The sequence below is a fragment of the Brachyistius frenatus genome, unplaced genomic scaffold (genome assembly GCF_029030835.1).
Source record: "Brachyistius frenatus isolate BFR_SWC_R1_liver_20210118 unplaced genomic scaffold, ASM2903083v1 Contig_358, whole genome shotgun sequence".
Taxonomy (NCBI): Eukaryota; Metazoa; Chordata; class Actinopteri; family Embiotocidae; genus Brachyistius; species Brachyistius frenatus.
Window position 1 is genome coordinate 555 of NW_027210957.1, and position 19,255 is coordinate 19,809.

General features: G+C 41.6%; 2 protein-coding genes across 7 annotated transcripts; both read left to right on the forward strand.

The window, feature by feature from the left end:
* The first annotated feature begins 427 nt into the window (after positions 1-427).
* Positions 428-5,899, forward strand: tdh2 (L-threonine dehydrogenase 2). The gene is made up of 10 exons (XM_069724030.1): positions 428-645; positions 790-941; positions 1,095-2,556; positions 3,191-3,233; positions 3,318-3,388; positions 3,512-3,661; positions 3,750-3,922; positions 4,023-4,113; positions 4,201-4,470; positions 4,927-5,899. The coding sequence occupies exons 3-10, from the start codon at positions 2,364-2,366 to the stop codon at positions 5,070-5,072; spliced, it is 1,137 nt and encodes a 378-aa protein (XP_069580131.1). The 5' UTR covers positions 428-645; positions 790-941; positions 1,095-2,363; the 3' UTR covers positions 5,073-5,899.
* Positions 5,900-7,384: 1,485 nt separating this feature from the next.
* Positions 7,385-18,696, forward strand: srrm1 (serine/arginine repetitive matrix 1). 6 transcript variants are annotated; one of them, XM_069724018.1, is made up of 17 exons: positions 7,385-7,506; positions 9,066-9,155; positions 9,317-9,439; positions 11,531-11,701; positions 12,282-12,382; positions 12,483-12,707; positions 12,815-13,000; positions 13,097-13,219; positions 13,792-14,000; positions 14,301-14,381; positions 15,881-15,967; positions 16,175-16,310; positions 16,431-16,514; positions 16,612-17,094; positions 17,205-17,391; positions 17,571-17,715; positions 17,891-18,696. In XM_069724018.1, exons 1-17 carry the CDS (start codon positions 7,486-7,488, stop codon positions 17,941-17,943), a joined length of 2,505 nt encoding a protein of 834 aa, XP_069580119.1. In that variant the 5' UTR covers positions 7,385-7,485; the 3' UTR covers positions 17,944-18,696. The 6 variants fall into 6 exon arrangements, with proteins under 6 accessions (XP_069580119.1, XP_069580117.1, XP_069580118.1 ...); XM_069724016.1 differs by having other exon boundaries at positions 13,115-13,219; positions 17,571-17,744; XM_069724015.1 differs by having other exon boundaries at positions 7,386-7,506; positions 17,571-17,744.
* The last annotated feature ends 559 nt before the right edge of the window (positions 18,697-19,255 follow it).

A 19,255-nucleotide genomic window follows, 5' to 3' on the forward strand; every position in this document is an offset into this window, starting at 1 on the left:
ATGAACACGTTACATGAACACGCTATATGAACACGTTACATGAACACGCTATATGAACACGCTATATGGACACGTTACATGAACACGTTACATGAACACGCTACATGAACACGTTACATGAACACGTTACATGAACACGTTACATGAACACGCTACATGAACACGCTACATGAACACGTTACATGAACACGTTACATGAACACGTTACATGAACACGCTACATGAACACGTTACATGAACACGTTACATGAACACGTTACATGAACACGCTACATGAACACGTTACATGAACACGTTACATGAACACGTTACATGAACACGCTACATGAACACGTTACATGAACACGCTACATGAACACGCTACATGAACACGTTACATGAACACGCTACATGTGTCTATATGAATAAGCACTCTTCTTTGCAGGCGGGCCACCCGTTCCAGCAGCGATGTGCCCACTCAGCCTTTTCTCACGCTCGTCTTCAGTCGGAGTCTCCCGTCTTCCTGCTGCTGATGGACTGTGTGTGGCAGCTGTGCCGTCAGTTCCCGCTGGCTCTGGGCTTCTCGGAAGTGCTGCTCCTCAGACTGGCGACTGAAGTCTACGCCTCTGACTATGGCACCTTTCTATGTAACAGTGATCGGGAAAGGTCAGCTTCATTTAGTAATTACACACAGCTGTTTGTTTTTTTTACATTGATAGCAACTGTAATATAAATAGAATCTCTCTTTCAAACTAATCTGAACGTGCAGTGTTTTTCTATTTTCCTTTGTCCTCACTTTTTACCATTCAGGTGTGCCCTGGGAGTGAAGGACAACACTCACTGTTTGTTCCAGGCCCTGCTGAGGCCCAGGGAGAGAGATTCCTACTGTAACCCACTGTACGAGCCCACTGAACTCGCAATCTGGCCCTCAGTTCACCCTCAGTCCCTGCAGCTCTGGAGAGGTGAGCTTTGATCGGCACATGTATTCAAACATGATCGCTTCGACTCATTCAATGTTCTCGCCTCTAATGTAATCATAATGCAGAGTAAGTTTAGAATTTTGCTGCTTTGATTGTATCTCAGTGTTGGTGTTTACTCAGTGCCATGTCCTTTAGGCTTTTTTCTGAGATGGACCCAGCAGGCTCGGCACCTGGAGGAGGCTCAGGAGGAAATAAGGAATATGGTCATTGAGTGGGGAAAGCTGTCTCTCAGCTAACGGCCCTCCAGTGTCTGTCTGATTGAATAAAGTTAGTTCGCCTGAATGTGTTGAACATGTTGAACAAAGTTTAAGGAGGAACATTACCAATGTGCAATGCCTTAATAATCTAATATGTTTTGATATATGGTATTTTTTTAGTCTTTCAGAAATATTGTATCACAAACAAAAATGTTAAAATGAGTTGGTGTCCTTGAAAGGATTGTTTAGACATTTTGTAAAATACATTAGATGAGAGGACCAATAAAATGCTCTGTAACTGTCAATGAAAAATAGTCCAGAAAATTGTTTTTCCACTAAAATGAAATACAGAATTAAAAAAATATCGTATGATGCCAATAAGTGAGTTTATTCCCTTTAGACTTAATAATCTAAGATAATATACCCGTCTCCTGGATGCAGATTTAAACTTGACGTACAGAAACAAGTGTGCCTTCTCATCTACCTTTTAATAAGATTGTGAAAATGTATACTTAATATCTTTCAGACCATTGTTTAGCCCTCTATATTTGATCATATTTCACTACTTTAAAACTGACCCCGGGAGTGTTATTTCTCTAAAAGTAGACCGTTTTTAGTGTAATTGCATTGGAGTGGTTATTTTCTGACTTATATTCACTCATAAATATTATGAATAGAAGAAGGCTGTATAACCGACACACCTCCCAGTCCTGTTAAGCTCAGCTAAACACCCCTCACAATACAAATCCCTGTGCACAGCAAGTCAGCATGTTTGCACACATGGAGCTTTGCAAGCTGGAGACTGTAGTCCTGCTCAGTCAAGAGCCACAAGCCCGGTGATTATACAAAGTGAACAAGAACCACATAGCCCAGCATGACTTTCTACATCTGCTTATTTATCCAGTGGTTACTGGGTGAACTGAAATGGTGACCAATCGCATGGTAATCTTTTAATTCTGACACCTAAATGCTTTCTTATCAGCTCTTATTTCATAGTTCAGTTTAGAGGAATAGTTTTGGATTGCATCTGCTGGCTTTGGATCAACAATCATCTGTCTGGGATTTTTTTTAAATTTGTCAGCACACAGGTAATATAATTTGTCTTATTACTGTAAAACAACTTATCATTATCAAGATGTAGAGTTTCCATGTAATCAGTTTCTTCTGGTGAAGTTCATTGTACCTTTTCTAAGGAGTGCCACTGGAAATGCAGCCGGCTGTGCGGGTCTGTGTGCCCACTGCGGCTCGGCTGGGTCTCTTCTGCCGAGGCTGTCTGAGCAGGGTGCGGACTTGGCCCGGTCGCAGCTTTAGTTCTTTACCCCGGCTGATGAGCAGGTGGAACAGCCAGGAGACCAGCAGCCCCCTACCCTCTCAGGAAACCCCCCGTGTCCTCATCACAGGTGATGCACATTTATGTCTGTCATTAGCAGGTGATAGTTGCTTCTGTCTGACATTTATTTATTCAGGGAAAGATGGACTTTTCCACAGCCACTGAACCTGTGAAGCTCCTATTGATTTCTACCTTTTTCACTGTACAGCCACTGTTTTCTATTGTTGTCCACAAGGCAGTTATAATAGAGGCTGAGTGGCTTGTAAGGTCGGGTTTGTGTAAGAGTTACTCAGATCTTTTCCAAGCAAATCTCTGCGTCCAAATAGAATTAAACGGAAGAGTATCAGAATGAGAAATTCAAGTCGCTGTGGCATTATTGGCCTGAGCAGAATACTACAGCCATGTGCTGCCTTTTTTCGAGTTGTTTTCACTGTGCACCAGCAGAAGGACCCCATTTTGATTCATCACAATAGGGTGAGTACAAACAGTACTAGCGACAAAAACGGGCCAATGAGTGACTGCGGGGAGGACAATAGCCGGCTGTCACTTTTCATCCTGGGATAAAGCTTTGGAACAAACAAAAAGACTTTTTTCAGCTGAAACATGATATACCAAAAACATGGTTTTTATTTTCACCAATCTCTAAACAGGTTTTTTTGTTTTCTCTGGACAGATAGAATTTTAAAGATTGTCTCTGTGTGCAGGTGGTCTTGGGCAGTTAGGTGTGGGACTTGCACAGATGCTGAGGTGAGATGTGTTGATATCCCTGAGACTTTGAACTTTGTCAAATGTTTAAAATTTTAATGTCACCACATCTATATTAATGTCTAGAAAACAGTACGGAACAGAGAATGTAATCCTGTCAGACATCAAGAAGCCTCCACCTCATGTTTACACCAGCGGTATGCAAAATCTGATTCAAGTTTTTTTGTGACTTTTTGTGTTCTATTTTTATTTCACAATCACAGAATGTACAACTATTACTTTTTGATAAATGTTGCCACCTCCTTCTCGTTTCCCTTCAGGACCATTTGTGTACGCTGATGTGTTGGACTACAAACTCCTCCGAGAGCTGATTGTAAATAATCGCGTCACTTGGCTGGTCCACTACAGCGCTCTGCTGAGTGCTGTGGGTGAGGCCAATGTGGCTTTGGCACGAAAGATCAACATTACAGGTCTGCTTGAATGGCCACACTATTTGCATGTTCTATGTTTTTAAGGCTCATCAAAGTTTGACCTGTCCCTCTCTGATCTTCCTGTCAGGCCTACATAATGTGCTGGACTTGGCCCTGGAGAACTGCCTGCGCCTCTTTGTCCCCAGCACCATTGGAGCATTTGGTCCTTCTTCTCCTCGTGACCCGGCCCCTGACCTTTGTGTCCAAAGACCTCGAACCATCTATGGTGTGTCTAAAGTGCATGGTGAACTGATGGGGGAGGTAAAATCTTACAATGCACACATGCTTACAGAGACACCAATGTTGATGTAAATTTTGCCCTTTGCCAAATCTCAATATCAGTCAGCTTCTCTTTCTTCAGTATCTCCATCATAAATATGGCTTGGACTTCCGCTGCCTACGTTACCCCGGCGTGATCTCAGTCAACACACCTCCTGGTGGAGGAACCACAGGTATCACTTTACCTTATGTGTATATGTGGTGTAAATGCACTATAATCCGCTAAATGTTATGGACTAAACACTCCTTTGTCTTTCCAGACTATGCAGTTCAAATCTTCCACGATGCTCTCAGCACAGGTCACCACGAGTGCTACCTGCGACCTGACACCCGTCTTCCAATGATGCATATCTCCGACTGCCACCGTGCGACAGTAGAGTTCATGCAGGCTCCAGAGTGCCAGCTGTCCTTGCGTACCTACAACATAGCTGCCATGAGCTTCACTCCAGAAGAGGTGGCCCAAGAAATCCGCAGGCATCTCCCTCACCTCAAGGTCACCTACAATCCCGACTCTATCCGCCAGACTATTGGTACGACTTAACACCTGTGGTACACGTAACTAATTGCAAAATCTAAGTAGGATTATAGATCTTTGCAGTACTTTGGGTCACATGAAAACACATACTGGTTTAAAATAACTATACTGGTTTAAAATAACTGAGGTGACTGTCACTGTGTTCTGGCTCATTGGTAAGTAAAAGTCAGAAATTGCAACTGGTGATATGCTAACTTTCCTAAGGAGTGTGATATCATTCATGTCATGGCAAATGGCATGTTAACTCAAAAAAGTGAGTGAAATTTTAAGAATTAGTAAGGTTTTCAAGTCTCAAGTCAAATGGACTTGAAAACAATTACAATTTTTTTTTAGTTTTTTTCTTTAATTTTAATTTAATTTTAATTTTAAAGTCACAGGTAGAATTGATAGTGTGGTTTAAGGAAAGTGATGTGATGGAAGTAATGTGGCCATCTTCCTCGACACTTTGCAGCAGACAGTTGGCCTGTGAGATTTGATGACTCCAATGCCAGGAGAGACTGGGGGTGGGCGCCAGCCTTCGGGCTTGAGGAGCTGGTGTCGGATATGCTGCGCTCCATTCGAGACAAGAGGACCAACGAGGGTTTACCGGTCAGCTAGCAAAACCTGCTCCATACAGACTGACCAATGGCCTACTGCTGACTTCTCTTCAGCCTGCATTGAACAATACACTTCCTTTCACTTCACCTTTATAAACTGTCAATCCTCTGTTTCTCTGGAGCAATACAGCAATGTACTGGGGACTGATTGTGAAACAGGAATTCTCAGTCAGAATCTCTTAATATACTCAATGAGACGTCATACACATGTACACAAACACACATTTCAGTCTTTTTCAGGGAACCATATACTGTCAAGCCTTCTTTTACTCTTTGTTGTTTTTAATTATTATCATGGTATAAGCATCACTTTACACAGGGGTATGTTGCCTCAGATGGAACATAAAAATACATATTTCTCAAGCTTTAGAGATTTCCAAATGTTGTGTAATTGCGTGCATGCACAAAGGTCTGTTACAACATTTATTACAAAATCTAAGACAATATGGACCAGTTGCACATTTAGAGTAAAAAAAACTGTTGCATAAATTAATTCCAGAATCACCTGGATTGGCATGTGCATTTAACTCTGGACTGTAATGACACATCATATAATCTGGCTGTTTTATAAAGCAATCTATTATAATATAGACTATCAAGTGAAAAATCCCACACTATTTACAACAACACTAGTCGTGTTGTGGCATTTAACAGGAAGCCTTTATTTTAGTTTTTTTTTCCACCAGTGTGATTTAGGTTATGAATGATTACCGACATCAAATGAAGCCTTATTTACTATTTACAATGTATAAAAATGCAGTGTACTTTGAATCAGACCTTGAATAATAAAAATGTTAATGACCTAAAAAAAAAAGTCATTACTGTATATTGCTGAACTTTGTGTGACCATTTTTTTTTTACATCCAAACACATGATCAACAAACCCTACAGTGTATGAAGTCGACCTAGTTACATTGGCCGCATCCAGAGTAGCTACACACGTCATATGACCATAAACCTATACATTTTATAATACCATTAGATTTAGAAAGGGAACATTCTGCATAGTAGTACTCTTAAATGTGTATTCTACTTATTTTGCAAATTCAACTCATCTTTCACTGTCTGATTTCTTCTGTAGATAAGTCAATCGTTATCCTCTCCAGTCATCACAGTAGCTGTAGTACTCGTTACTTCCTGTGGGGGCGCACACGCCACCTCTCCACTGTCATCACAGTAGCTGTAGTACTCGTTACTTCCTGTGGGGGCGCACACGTCACCTCTCCACTGTCATCACAGTAGCTGTAGTACTCGTTACTTCCTGTGGGGGCGCACACGCCACCTCTCCACTGTCATCACAGTAGCTGTAGTACTCGTTACTTCCTGTGGGGGCGCACACGCCACCTCTCCACTGTCATCACAGTAGCTGTAGTACTCGTTACTTCCTGTGGGGGCGCACACGCCACCTCTCCACTGTCATCACAGTAGCTGTAGTACTCGTTACTTCCTGTGGGGGCGCACACGCCACCTCTCCACTGTCATCACAGTAGCTGTAGTACTCGTTACTTCCTGTGGGGGCGCACACGCCACCTCTCCACTGTCATCACAGTAGCTGTAGTACTCGTTACTTCCTGTGGGGGCGCACACGTCACCTCTCCACTGTCATCACAGTAGCTGTAGTACTCGTTACTTCCTGTGGGGGCGCACACGCCACCTCTCCACTGTCATCACAGTAGCTGTAGTACTCGTTACTTCCTGTGGGGGCGCACACGCCACCTCTCCACTGTCATCACAGTAGCTGTAGTACTCGTTACTTCCTGTGGGGGCGCACACGCCACCTCTCCACTGTCATCACAGTAGCTGTAGTACTCGTTACTTCCTGTGGGGGCGCACACGCCACCTCTCCACTGTCATCACAGTAGCTGTAGTACTCGTTACTTCCTGTGGGGGCGCACACGTCACCTCTCCACTGTCATCACAGTAGCTGTAGTACTCGTTACTTCCTGTGGGGGCGCACACGTCACCTCTCCACTGTCATCACAGTAGCTGTAGTACTCGTTACTTCCTGTGGGGGCGCACACGTCACCTCTCCACTGTCATCACAGTAGCTGTAGTACTCGTTACTTCCTGTGGGGGCGCACACGCCACCTCTCCACTGTCATCACAGTAGCTGTAGTACTCGTTACTTCCTGTGGGGGCGCACACGTCACCTCTCCACTGTCATCACAGTAGCTGTAGTACTCGTTACTTCCTGTGGGGGCGCACACGTCACCTCTCCACTGTCATCACAGTAGCTGTAGTACTCGTTACTTCCTGTGGGGGCGCACACGTCACCTCTCCACTGTCATCACAGTAGCTGTAGTACTCGTTACTTCCTGTGGGGGCGCAACTTCATCCGGTTGGTCACTGAGAACTTCACCGGAGCAACACACGTCTTTTTCGACAACGCCTGATTCAATTCATTTTCACCCAAAATGGACGCGGGATTTTTCCGCGTAAGCTCATTAAACTAATTTCTGTGTTTTCAGTGCGTTGCTGCTCTGCTGCTCGGAGACACGTTGTTGTAAGAGGTGGATGTCGCTGTGATGGAGGCGGAGGGCCACAGCCGGCCGGGCTCCGTCTATCATCTGAACTATCTTTACTTTTAGCACCAGTCCTCTCCCAGCGGGCTGTTCACGGAGCAACACGTGGTCCCCATGTGGATGTTTGTTACCATGGAGTCGGTGAACATTCTGCTGTTTGCATATCAAGACGGTTACTTCATTATTTGTAGACTCGTGCAGGAAATATACGAGCCAGCTAACGTAGTAGCCTTGGCTAAAGATGGCGCCCGGGCTTCACGAACTAGTCACGACCCTGCTATGCTATGCTATGCTATGCTATGCTATGCTATGCTAAGAGGAGCTAAAGCTTCTCGAAGAACCACATTCATCTTTTAATGTGCAGATTACAGGAGACAAGCTAACATCAGTCCGTCCGCCCCACACGGAGGGTTAGCATGCTAATGTTAGCGTGTCGGCATCAATGTCATGTGACGATCCAACACGAACAATGTTGTGGTACCGAGACTTAACGCGTCATAGACAGGACCGGAACCGGAACGCCTTCAGACCGGAAGTTCTGTATGTTGATATGAGTTTACCGGTAAAATACCGAGTACCGGTTAATAAGTTAATAATATTACTTTATATTTAACAGTAAAGTACCGAGGTAGTTAATAAGTTAATAATATTACTTTATATTTAACAGTAAAGTACCGAGGTAGTTAATAAGTTAATAATATTACTTTATATTTAACAGTAAAGTACCGAGGTAGTTAATAAGTTAATAATATTACTTTATATTTAACAGTAAAGTACCGAGGTAGTTAATAAGTTAATAATATTACTTTATATTTAACAGTAAAGTACCGAGGTAGTTAATAAGTTAATAATATTACTTTATATTTAACAGTAAAGTACCGAGGTAGTTAATAAGTTAATAATATTACTTTATATTTAACAGTAAAGTACCGAGGTAGTTAATAAGTTAATAATATTACTTTATGTTTAACAGTAAAGTACCGAGGTAGTTAATAAGTTAATAATATTACTTTATATTTAACAGTAATGTACTGACATAGTTAATAATATTACTTTATATTTAACAGTAAAATACCGACGTAGTTAATAAGTTAATAATATTACTTTATATTTAACAGTAAAGTACCGAGGTAGTTAATAAGTTAATAATATTACTTTATGTTTAACAGTAAAATACCGAGGTAGTTAATAAGTTAATAATATTACTTTATATTTAACAGTAAAGTACCGAGGTAGTTAATAAGTTAATAATATTACTTTATGTTTAACAGTAAAATACCGACATAGTTAATAAGTTAATAATATTACTTTATATTTAACAGTAAAGTATTGAGGTAGTTAATAATATTACTTTATATTTAACAGTAAAGTACTGAGGTAGCTAAAGGAATAATATTACTTCAGTAAGTCTTCATGAGAGGATCAGCTGACTAAACACACTGCTGACATGTGGTTGTTGGTTTTTCTTTCAGGGAACCAGTGCGGAACAAGACAACCGCTTCAGCAACAAGCAGAAAAAACTGCTCAAGCAGCTGAAATTTGCAGAATGTCTGGACAAGAAGGTATTTCATTTTCTACTTTGTTGTGTCTCATTACTGTTCCTAACAATAAGACTAATGAGTGGTTGGGTTTGTGGACATGCACCAGCCTGCAGAGAGGCTTTCTGAGGCGGTAAACTGTCTCTGTAAACGCTGCACGATGCTAACTAAGCTTTCACTGGCAGGTGGACATGACCAAAGTCAACCTAGAAGTCATCAAACCTTGGATTACTCAGCGAGTGACAGAGATTCTGGGGTTCGAGGATGATGTCGTCATAGAGTTCATATTTAACCAGCTTGAGGAGAAGGTAATGCCTTTAATTATGTTTCCTTTTTGTTCTTTCATCTGTCATTTATTTGATGGCATTGCTTTGTCAGAAGGGATATAAGCAAAAATATTTACACATCCTAGTCAAATTTAAATTGAATGGGTAAAGTAACAAAACTTATTTATAATGACATTACCATGTTTTGCTGTTATGTGACAAAGTGCCTTTATTCAGCAGTCTTCTAATGATGATGTGATTTATGATTTAAAAGGCCTGAACCAATATGGATGTTATACCTTGCATCAGAAGTATAGCACCAACACCTAATTAGCTCTCTCCTGAGCCCAAAGTCACTGAGCCCAACTCTCCCTTCATGATGCAGTGTGTGGTTTGAGGTGAGTTATGTGCTGGGATCACGTATATCATGTCAGTGAAAGAACACCTGAACAATGCCATAATCACATTCTCCGTAGGTATTTGCAGTGCATCAATAAAACTGCCCAGATCCCTTTAAATGTAACTGCAGGGATAGCTTGAAAACAGGAAAGGTATACCAATGTACCACAGCCTGTTTATAAGAGTAATCAATGTCCCTCTTTCTATGAACTGTGTTTTTGAACACCAAACTGAAAAGTATTGTCTAACTGACCCTGATTGCTGTTTCTTTTGCACCTCTGTTGTTGTGATCTGAAGACTCTTCTGCTCTCTTATAACACCTAACAGATGTGTGAGTGTGTCACCAACACAAACCACACTCTTAAGTCTACTTCACTGTAGTAAGTGGAGAACTTCAACCACATGAGGTCAGCAAAAATGAGATTTTCAACAATAAAAAAAACAATACTTTTCAGCTTTGTATAAGTTATGATTAAATATTATTTCATTGAAATATTCATGAGTTTTTGACCTGAACAAAAGCCTCCTTGCCAGTAAAAATATAATGCTTAGTGCCACTAATGTTGTGTATACATTTTTTTAAGTGCAAGTTGTGTATAATCGTCACCCCATATGCTACATTATCCAATATAAAGTAATTATGGCCAAGAAGTTTCCTTTTCCTTAAAACTGGAAAATGGCTAATTTCCTTGCAGACGTACTTTTCGCAATAACAAAAATGGTTAATTTACACACCCCATACTGAACTGTGTATACTTGAATGAAAGGTTTGGCATATATTTGAATAACCCTCCTTAATGACTTTCATTTTTCTAAAATACTAAAATATTGCACATGAATTTGTTTAAAGATGGTATACACATAAATGTTATTCTTTTATCTTTTAATTTTATGTTTTGCTTGCTGTAGTTTTGGTGGGTGGGGCAGGCTGGTAAAGTTAAGCTTAAAAGGGTTGTTGCATAATGAAAAGAAAGGGAAATAGAATTGAGATTACGGTATCTCACTTTAACTCAGTATCAGTTGTTGAAATAAAACTCAGTTTTTGTGTAACTGTGTACTCATTATTGCTTGTTCGTCTCTTGCAATTTAGATAAATGATATTACATTAAGCTCAAGGTGGTTGAGTCTCAAGCAGTAGGGAGGCGGAAGCAAGCCAATGGAGCTCCGTGCCCACTGATCCTCAGGACTCACTGAAGACACCGGAACTGTACTTGCAGTGTTGGGTTTTGATGCACTCTGTATTGTGGCTATTTGTTTAACTGTGGGGAGACTGGAAAACAAGGGGAGGGTAGTCACACAGGAATATAACATAGTGGGGTATAGGGAGGAAAATATATAATGACAAAAAATGTTGTGTTATGGAAGTTTCCATGGTAGATTGTATATCTAGGGATTAACAACGGCAGTATTGCATGCTGATTTTATGTCACTAGATATGTCTTCCCTCAGCTAGCTCGCATTCTGTTTTATGAGTTTGTGAGTGCAATTTAAATCAGTCTCACTTTATTTTGTTATTTCATTGAGTCCAGTATTGGACACAGGGATGTTAAATAGTCTAGTCATTGTCTTACATGTTTTAGTCTGGTTAGTTAAATGGTCTCGGGTATAGTTTAGAGAGGAGTAGCAAGTAGGAAGTCCAGCTTGTGGGACCCTACCTCTCCCTGATGTTTTGTCTTCAACTATTTCAATGGCCATATATATTTTTTTGTCTCCCCCTTCGTATGTGTGCTGCAGCACCCGGACAGCAAGATGATGCAGATCAACTTGACAGGCTTCCTTAATGGGAAGAATGCCCGGGAGTTCATGAAGGACCTGTGGCCCCTGCTGCTGAGTGCCCAGGACAATATTGCTGGCATCCCCTCTGCTTTTCTGGAACAGAAGAAAGAGGAAATCAAACAGAGACAGGTGAGGTTTTCTGTGCGATCGGTAAAATGTAATAAAATAATAGTCGCTGACCATGTGTGCAGCGTGTCTCGGAACCCATGTGCCAGACATTGGTGTAAAGTCCTGGGTAGGAACAGCTTGCCTAATTTTGGAGACCCGTTTTTGTAAAAGGCTATATTCATGGGTTGAATTATGGTCCCGATGCAATCCTGTTCAGAGATCCCGTCATTAATTAGAAAATAAGATTAAAAAAAAAAAGGATGGATTTTGGGGGTGTGTCTGTTTGATTGACAGCCCTGAGGTGCAGTCAGGTTACAGCTATCGGTGGGCAGCACGTAGTATCGTCAGGTTTCCAATCAGATCAGTCAGATCCACCACTGGCTCCTCCCCCATCTCGTCCAAATATGGTCACTTCCTGCTCCAAACCGCCGCAGCAAGATTGGCACCGGCCAAATTCCGAACTGGAGGCTTCATAACGGCCGTTCACAAACCACCGGGTGACGTCACTGCTGGTTACTGATTGTTATAAACATAGCAGGTCAGAAAACATATTGCCAGTAATTGTAAAATGATGAATCCCTTATTGTTCCATCTCTGACAGATTGAACAGGAGAAGCTTGCTTCTCTGAAGAAGGTGGATGAGGATAAGAAGGAAAAGGACAAAGACATCAGAGAGCGGGCTCAGTCAAAGAGCCCAAGAAGGTATGAATTTTTTTATTTTAATATTGAGACCAATAGATGATGTTTATTTTGCACATTAATTGCAGAACATGAAAACTTGTTGTGTTTTTTCTCTGTCAAGGCGAAAGACGAGGTCACCGTCACCACGGCGAAGGTCTCCGGTGAAGCGGGAAAGGAAACGCAGTCCCTCACGCTCCCCAAGACGCAAACCCAGTCCAGTTAGTGGCAGTTCACCCCCCCCACCCCTGATGCAGCTGCCCACAAAACCTTTGGAGCAGCTTGTGGAGCCAGATACATCAGAAAGATCCCTGCCAGAACCAGTCATCCAAGAAGCTTCCTCCACCTGGTGAGAGGAATGCTTGCTTTGCTTTGACCTGTAAATTTAGTATGACTGCTAATATTTACAACTTACACTTTCTTTCTTCAAATGTGTTTACTTGTACTTTTCTGTAGTGATACGGTTGTGGAGGTGGTAAAAGCAGACTCTGTGACTGAAGTCAAAGAACCATCCCCAGAGAAAAGTCAGAAGAAGGAGGAGCGACCGAGATCTCGTGAACGGGAGAAGGACATTAGGAGAGAACGACCTCATCACCGCTCCCGTTCTCATTCCCGCTCTCGCAGGCGCCGCTCCCGTTCCAGGTCACTTTTTATATTCATGGCATTCACACACTGGTGTCTATGCATCCAAACTTTGTTTTGTAAAGGTTTCTCAACTCGCCCTCTTTATCCTAACAGATCTTACTCCCCTCGCAGAAGACCAAGTCCCAGAAGGAGAATGTCTCCTCGTCGAAGGAGTCCTCCTCGCCGTGGTCCTCCCAGCTCTACCAGACACAGACATCGGCGCTCTCCTGTCCGCAGGTCAGTCCGACGGTGGATGGACAGCGTGGCCTCGTGCTCTTCGGCCAAACGCTTTTTTCAGCGTATTTTCACTACCTTCACTTTTACGCTCATATCTCGGTCATTAGAAGGGCTAGCCATTCATTCCATATCTTGTTTTTCTTTTTTAGAACAGTCTGGGCTATCCAAATCTTTTATTGATTAATTTGATAATACTGATAGATTTTAATATTAGCCTGTATAACAAGGGGAAAAAAAATTCTCTCATGAAATTGCTGTTTTTACATGTATCTCACGATAAAATATTGTCAGTAGAGATATCTTTTTTTATAATTGTGTAGACAAGGCTGTGTAGAATCTGGCAATATCTGAACCATGATTGTGGGACACTGCACGACTTAGCAATTAGAAAAAAATGTGCTTAGTACCTGACGGAAAATATGTTATTGTTTTCAAATTCATTTGGGGTTCGAATTAATTTGAACGTTAGACATTTAAATGTAATTTGTGGAAAAGGTGCCCTCAGACGTAGGTGAAGATTTGCTCGACTGTCTGCTATGACGCTTGCTGAAGATTTTATTTGTGTCCTGCAGGAGGCGCTCTCGCTCTGCTTCATCGTCTGGCAGCAGCTCCTCGGGCTCCCGCTCACCCAAAAAAGCAATGAAAAGAATATCTACCACACCACCCCGAAAACAATTCCATCATCCCGACACCTCCATCAGCCCTGCAGGGAAGGACAGGCGATCTCCGTCTCCACGGGCCAGGAGGGGCCCGGGCTCTTCTTCCCCACCTCGCTCATCGGGTACCATCTTGCAATCAATTCTTTTATTTTCAACTCTATAACTACATTTTCTTTCCCTTGTACTTCCAACCGCATGACACATTCAGCTCCCTGGCTCCTTCCATGTATCAGAAATTAGATTTCATTGTTTTAATATGATGCCTAAATTCCTTTGTGAATGAGGTTATAGACAACACAATCATTCCTGTAAATTTGAAATGAGAAAAATTAAAGGACTTTTCTGTTATTTCAAGAGTTATACTAACGGGTTGTTATTGTCATGAATGCATATAAAATGATCTGTCCCTTGTTTTTTTTTAGGTTTAAAACGAAAACCAGGAGGAAGAGGTGACTCTCCATCTGAGAACATCAAGCCCAAACCTTCTGAAGGGTCTGACTCTGGTAAGCCTTAAATTATGTCTGTTGAAAAAGTCCTTACTGACCTTTCACCTCACAGATGTGATGACCGGTCGTATGGAATTCTCAGACACCTCTACTTGTCAGAGAAATTGGTACTTCAGCGGGAAAGGTCTTGTCCAGATATGTACTTCTTTGCATTTAACATAATTGTGTTTTAGTCTAAAATAAGTCCCATTACAAAATGAAAAAATGAACCATACTATCAGTGAAATGGAAAGGATTATTTGTGAAAAGTTGAGGCTACTGAGCTCATGGTAGAAGCTTGGTCAGCCTTATAAAAAAAAAAAAAAAAAAAAGATTTTCAGAGACCTCCAGGTTTGTGGGAAAATTCTTTTTTTAGCATGAAAAATGAATATTGAGCCTTGGCTTGCTACCCAGCCAATTATTATTTGAATAGTTTCAATAGTTATAATTTGAATTATTTTAGACGGAAGCAAATGGAGACAGCTGAATGTTGAATAAATCTATGCCTAAGGATCTCTTTAGTGTTTTCAAATGTCAGCTGGTTTTGGCATTTTGTCTGATCACTGTCTTCGTCCCAGTCACAGTATCCAGTCCCTCCAGGAAATAGTGATTGCAGTCGCAGGAATAAAGGCCAATTCATTTCCACAACATTTGTGGGAGCTTGCAATTTTGCAAAATTCTCACAATTTCTCCACATCAAAAGTACTCAATATAAAGTTTTAGCTCTGCTAAAGGGATTATGACACAAAGTTAGCCTTCCTTATCAACATAAAGAGCTGCTCATTTCCGGTAAGCTCTTGAACCCCTCATGTCATCATCAGAACAAACATGCCGGTTGAACGGAAAGACAGTCATATTGGAAATGATGGGGTTTGGGGTCACACTTCAGTCTAATTATACAGTATGTGAGAAATTACATGAGTTTTATACACCGTTACAATTGTAAAAGATTGCACTTTTTTTTTGGTATATATAAAATTAATACTATTTAAAAAATGTTGAAAGCATTGTTTTTATAGAAAACATAGCTATCTTCTTTAAAAAAAGATCATAACTTCAATATTTCCATCTCTAATGTGCAGTCTGTCTATTATCATAGGAAGACACTACACAGGACTTTTTATTAGGTAGTAGTTTAAAATAGGTGCATTTGTTTTCCTCAACTTGCAATTATTTCCAATTCCTGTGCTTTTGATGCAAAATCTCCAGTGAAACTCTTCCGATTGTTTTGCAATCTTTGAGAAATGCCACTGCAAAATCAAGCATTTTTGATCACAACAACCACAAATAAACTGAAATCCTGGAGGAACTGTGTCTCATTACAAACAGTGAACAGAAACATGAAATACAAAGGACAGTTGTTCTCTAAACATATGGGCCAATTGCACTATACCATGTTAAAATGTCATGGAAACAACAAGCAACAGGAATATAAATCTGTCTTTTGTGTTATCTGTAACATTGCCATGGCACGGTTCTGCTAACACTGATGGGACACTCAATGCTCTACATTTCAGAGGAGGATAAAAATGAGAAAGGGGCAACAGCAGATTCGGTGCAGCAGCGACGTCAGTATCGCAGGCAGAATCGACAGTCGTCTTCAGGTTAAAAGCGTTTTTATCCCCGTTCTTTCTTTCCCATACCCAACTCCCTCTCTTCTAACCAAGTGTCTGCACATGTCATCTTGCACTCATCGTCTCATGGACGTTTGAAGCTGTGTCCTAACCCCAACCTTGGTGTTTTTTCCTGACCGCATACAGTAAAAGCTGCTGTCAAACCGTTGTTGATGTGTTCTGTGTCTGTGGTTTCAGATACAGGGTCTTCCTCCTCAGAAGATGAAGGGCCCAAGAGGCCAGCAGCAGGGCCGGTGGTCAGAAATGGTGACGTGAGGAGGAGACGTAGCCGTACGTCCTCGCCTCGGAGGCGACATAGGGATGCTTCTCCGAGGTCAAATACCTAACACGTTTGCACATTCTTACCTGAATGGTTTACCCTCCGCGATCCCAGTTGTCTTTGCTCCATGTGTGTTGTTGTTCATGTGTCCTTTTTTGGTTCATAACCCTGCAGGAAAAGACGTTCTCCATCTCCTGGACGCAGACGTCGCTCCCCCTCTCTCCCACGCCGTCGCCGATCTCCCTCTCCCCGACGCAGGTAGAAGCATGTTTAGATCTAAAGCTATGATTTCATTATTATTCAAAAATCATAAATATTTCAGAAAAGTTTTTTGACAATATCATGTGTTTCCCAGGTCTCCTTCCCCACCCCCCCGCCGTAGATCTCCATCCCCCAGAAGATATTCCCCCCCTATCCAGCGTCGCTATAGCCCTTCACCTTTACCTCCACAGAAGAGAAAGATGTCTAGCTCACCCACAAAACGCTCTTCTCCAGGGGTCAAGCGACGCCCTTCCAGGTCCCCCAAGCGTAGAAGCTCTCCAGCTCCTAGAAGACGCTCACCTCCCTCCTCCATGTCTCCACCCAGACACAGGAGGAGCCCCATGTTGCCTTCTGTCAGGCCAAGCAGGGATACGCGATCCCCCATTGCTGCAGCCAGACGCCTCTCCCCATCCCCTGCAAGCCGCAGTCACACCGTTCGGGGTTCCACCAGTCCCCAGGGACACTTTGAAACCTGCAGTGGATCTCCATCCAACCAGCGGCGACAGCAGTCCCCTTCACACAGCAGTAAACTCATCCGCAGAGTGTCTCGCACCCCAGAGCCACACAACAACCAGAAGTAAATCAGGAGCAAACTTTTATCTGACAGTTTGTCTACACTAGTGTCAGTTCTGTGTATGTAGAATCACTCTTTAAATGTCCTCTTGATGTCACCTGTATCTTCTTCAGAGCGTCTGCGAGCCCCCAGCCTATAAGGAGAGCGTCCTCCAGATCCACATCTGTTTCACCTCAACTAGCAGCTCAGAAACGTCCTGTGCCTGCATCAGCCTCCCCGTCACCATCTCGCTCTGTCAGTGGGTCTCCACCACCAGCCAAAAAACCCAGTAGTGGTTCTGGCAGTCAATCTCCAAGCAAGGTTTGAGTTTGTTGACAAATATGAACTACATTTTATTGCAGCTCTCTTTCGTTCCAATATGAGTGGGAACCCTGTTGTGGCATAATCCATCTCTGGTATAGTAATGCTGCTTACATCATTCATCTTGTAATAGTTGTGGTGAGTTTCAGTGGCACTTGTAAACATTTGTTTTATTGCAGAGTTCGGATGTCGACGTGGGTGGAAAGAAGAAGAAGAAGAAGAAGGAAAAGAAACACAAGAAAGAGAAGAAACACAAAAAGCACAAGAAGCATAAGAAGGAGAAGAATAGTGGCGCTGCTACTGGAGATGGACAAGAAAACCAAGGTGGGGAGATGGATGGAGATTCAAAAAAGGTAAAATGTGTGTTTGTGATTTGAACAGCCAAGACCTTTTGATTTATGATCAAAAAGCAGTGGAGATGGTCACATGTGTCCTATGCCAACATTCTGCATTTGTATCCAAGTTGCTAAATTGAGTGAAAGTTATGCTTTTTGTTGAGGAATCGGACAGCGAGGTCGAGGACAGCTTGGACGATCTGGAAAAACACCTTAGAGAGAAGGCCCTGCGCTCCATGAGGAAGGCCCAGATGTCTCCATCACAGATGTCCTGAAAACACGGGAGTTTTCGCACTCTTGAATTTTCCACTCTTGATGTTTGTCAACCTGGTTCAGCTTTAGAATGTACAAATTGTTAAATGAGTTTTGTTTTCTTTATACTGGTTTGGTACAGTGTGTTTCTTTAAGAGCTTGATTTGTCAGTTAGTGTATTATCTAAACTGTAAAGAAGCTTGTGTTCATAATTTTAAATTGTTGAGCAGGGAAAAGGTTTAAGCTCAGAGGTTAATTGGCAGGTTAATGATGTTTTCCACAACCTACAGTAGATTCCGTTGGGAAATGATTGCATGTGCAGTGATTGTCTCTGATGTGCATGAATCACTGACCTTATGAAGTGAAGGGACAAACCACCATACAGTTACATGCTGCTACTGCCTTTCAGTCGTGGAACCAGTGACCAGCTGTGGGCACTGAACGAGGCCGTAACAGAATGTCCTGTCCCATATTATAAATAAATAGAGGTGTTTGGCAACCTGCTTTTTTTCTCACTTTGAAATTTGTCTTGTTTGAAGACTAAAACAATATAATATGAGAAACGCTTTAATTTTTTCCAAACAGATTGATATGCAATTTATGTTGACACCCTTCTACGAAACTGATCTCTGTGGGACTGCTCTAGTATAATTTGTATTTAGTAACCTTGGCTCTTGTCATCTTGTCATCCTTTCAGAATTAAAACCTTTTTATAGTATCTTTATAGTATTTTTTTTTTTTTTTTTTTTTTTTTTTGTCTGAACAGGATACAAGTTCAGATGAATGCAACGGAAGAAATTCATTGGTAAAACATATTTCAAAAAATATGGACTTAGATGTAGGTTATCACATACACTTGCTTAGTTGTTTAAGTTCTGAATAGGCAAAGACAACCTCCACTGACAAGATATATCACATAAAGCAGCCGATCAAAATGTGTTCTTGTGTAGCCAAAAAGATCATTACTGCATCTTCTGTTACAGACTAGCAACACATAATTGGGAAACACCAATTACTTTTTCTTTTACCTGGGTAAAAAATAAATCTCCTATTTATAAATTTGCTTTCGATGGCTGCATAATTTAATGACATACAGCAAATCAAATTTTTGAACAAAGCACTGTATTGGAACAAGACTACGATGTTAAAGATGCTCCAAAAGGAGACTCAATAACTGCTTTAATGATTAGTTGATAGAAAAGTAGAACTATTCTGAGAATCGATAATTCATTTAGTCATTTGCATTTTTTACATTCTATGTTTCCAGGTTCTTTAAT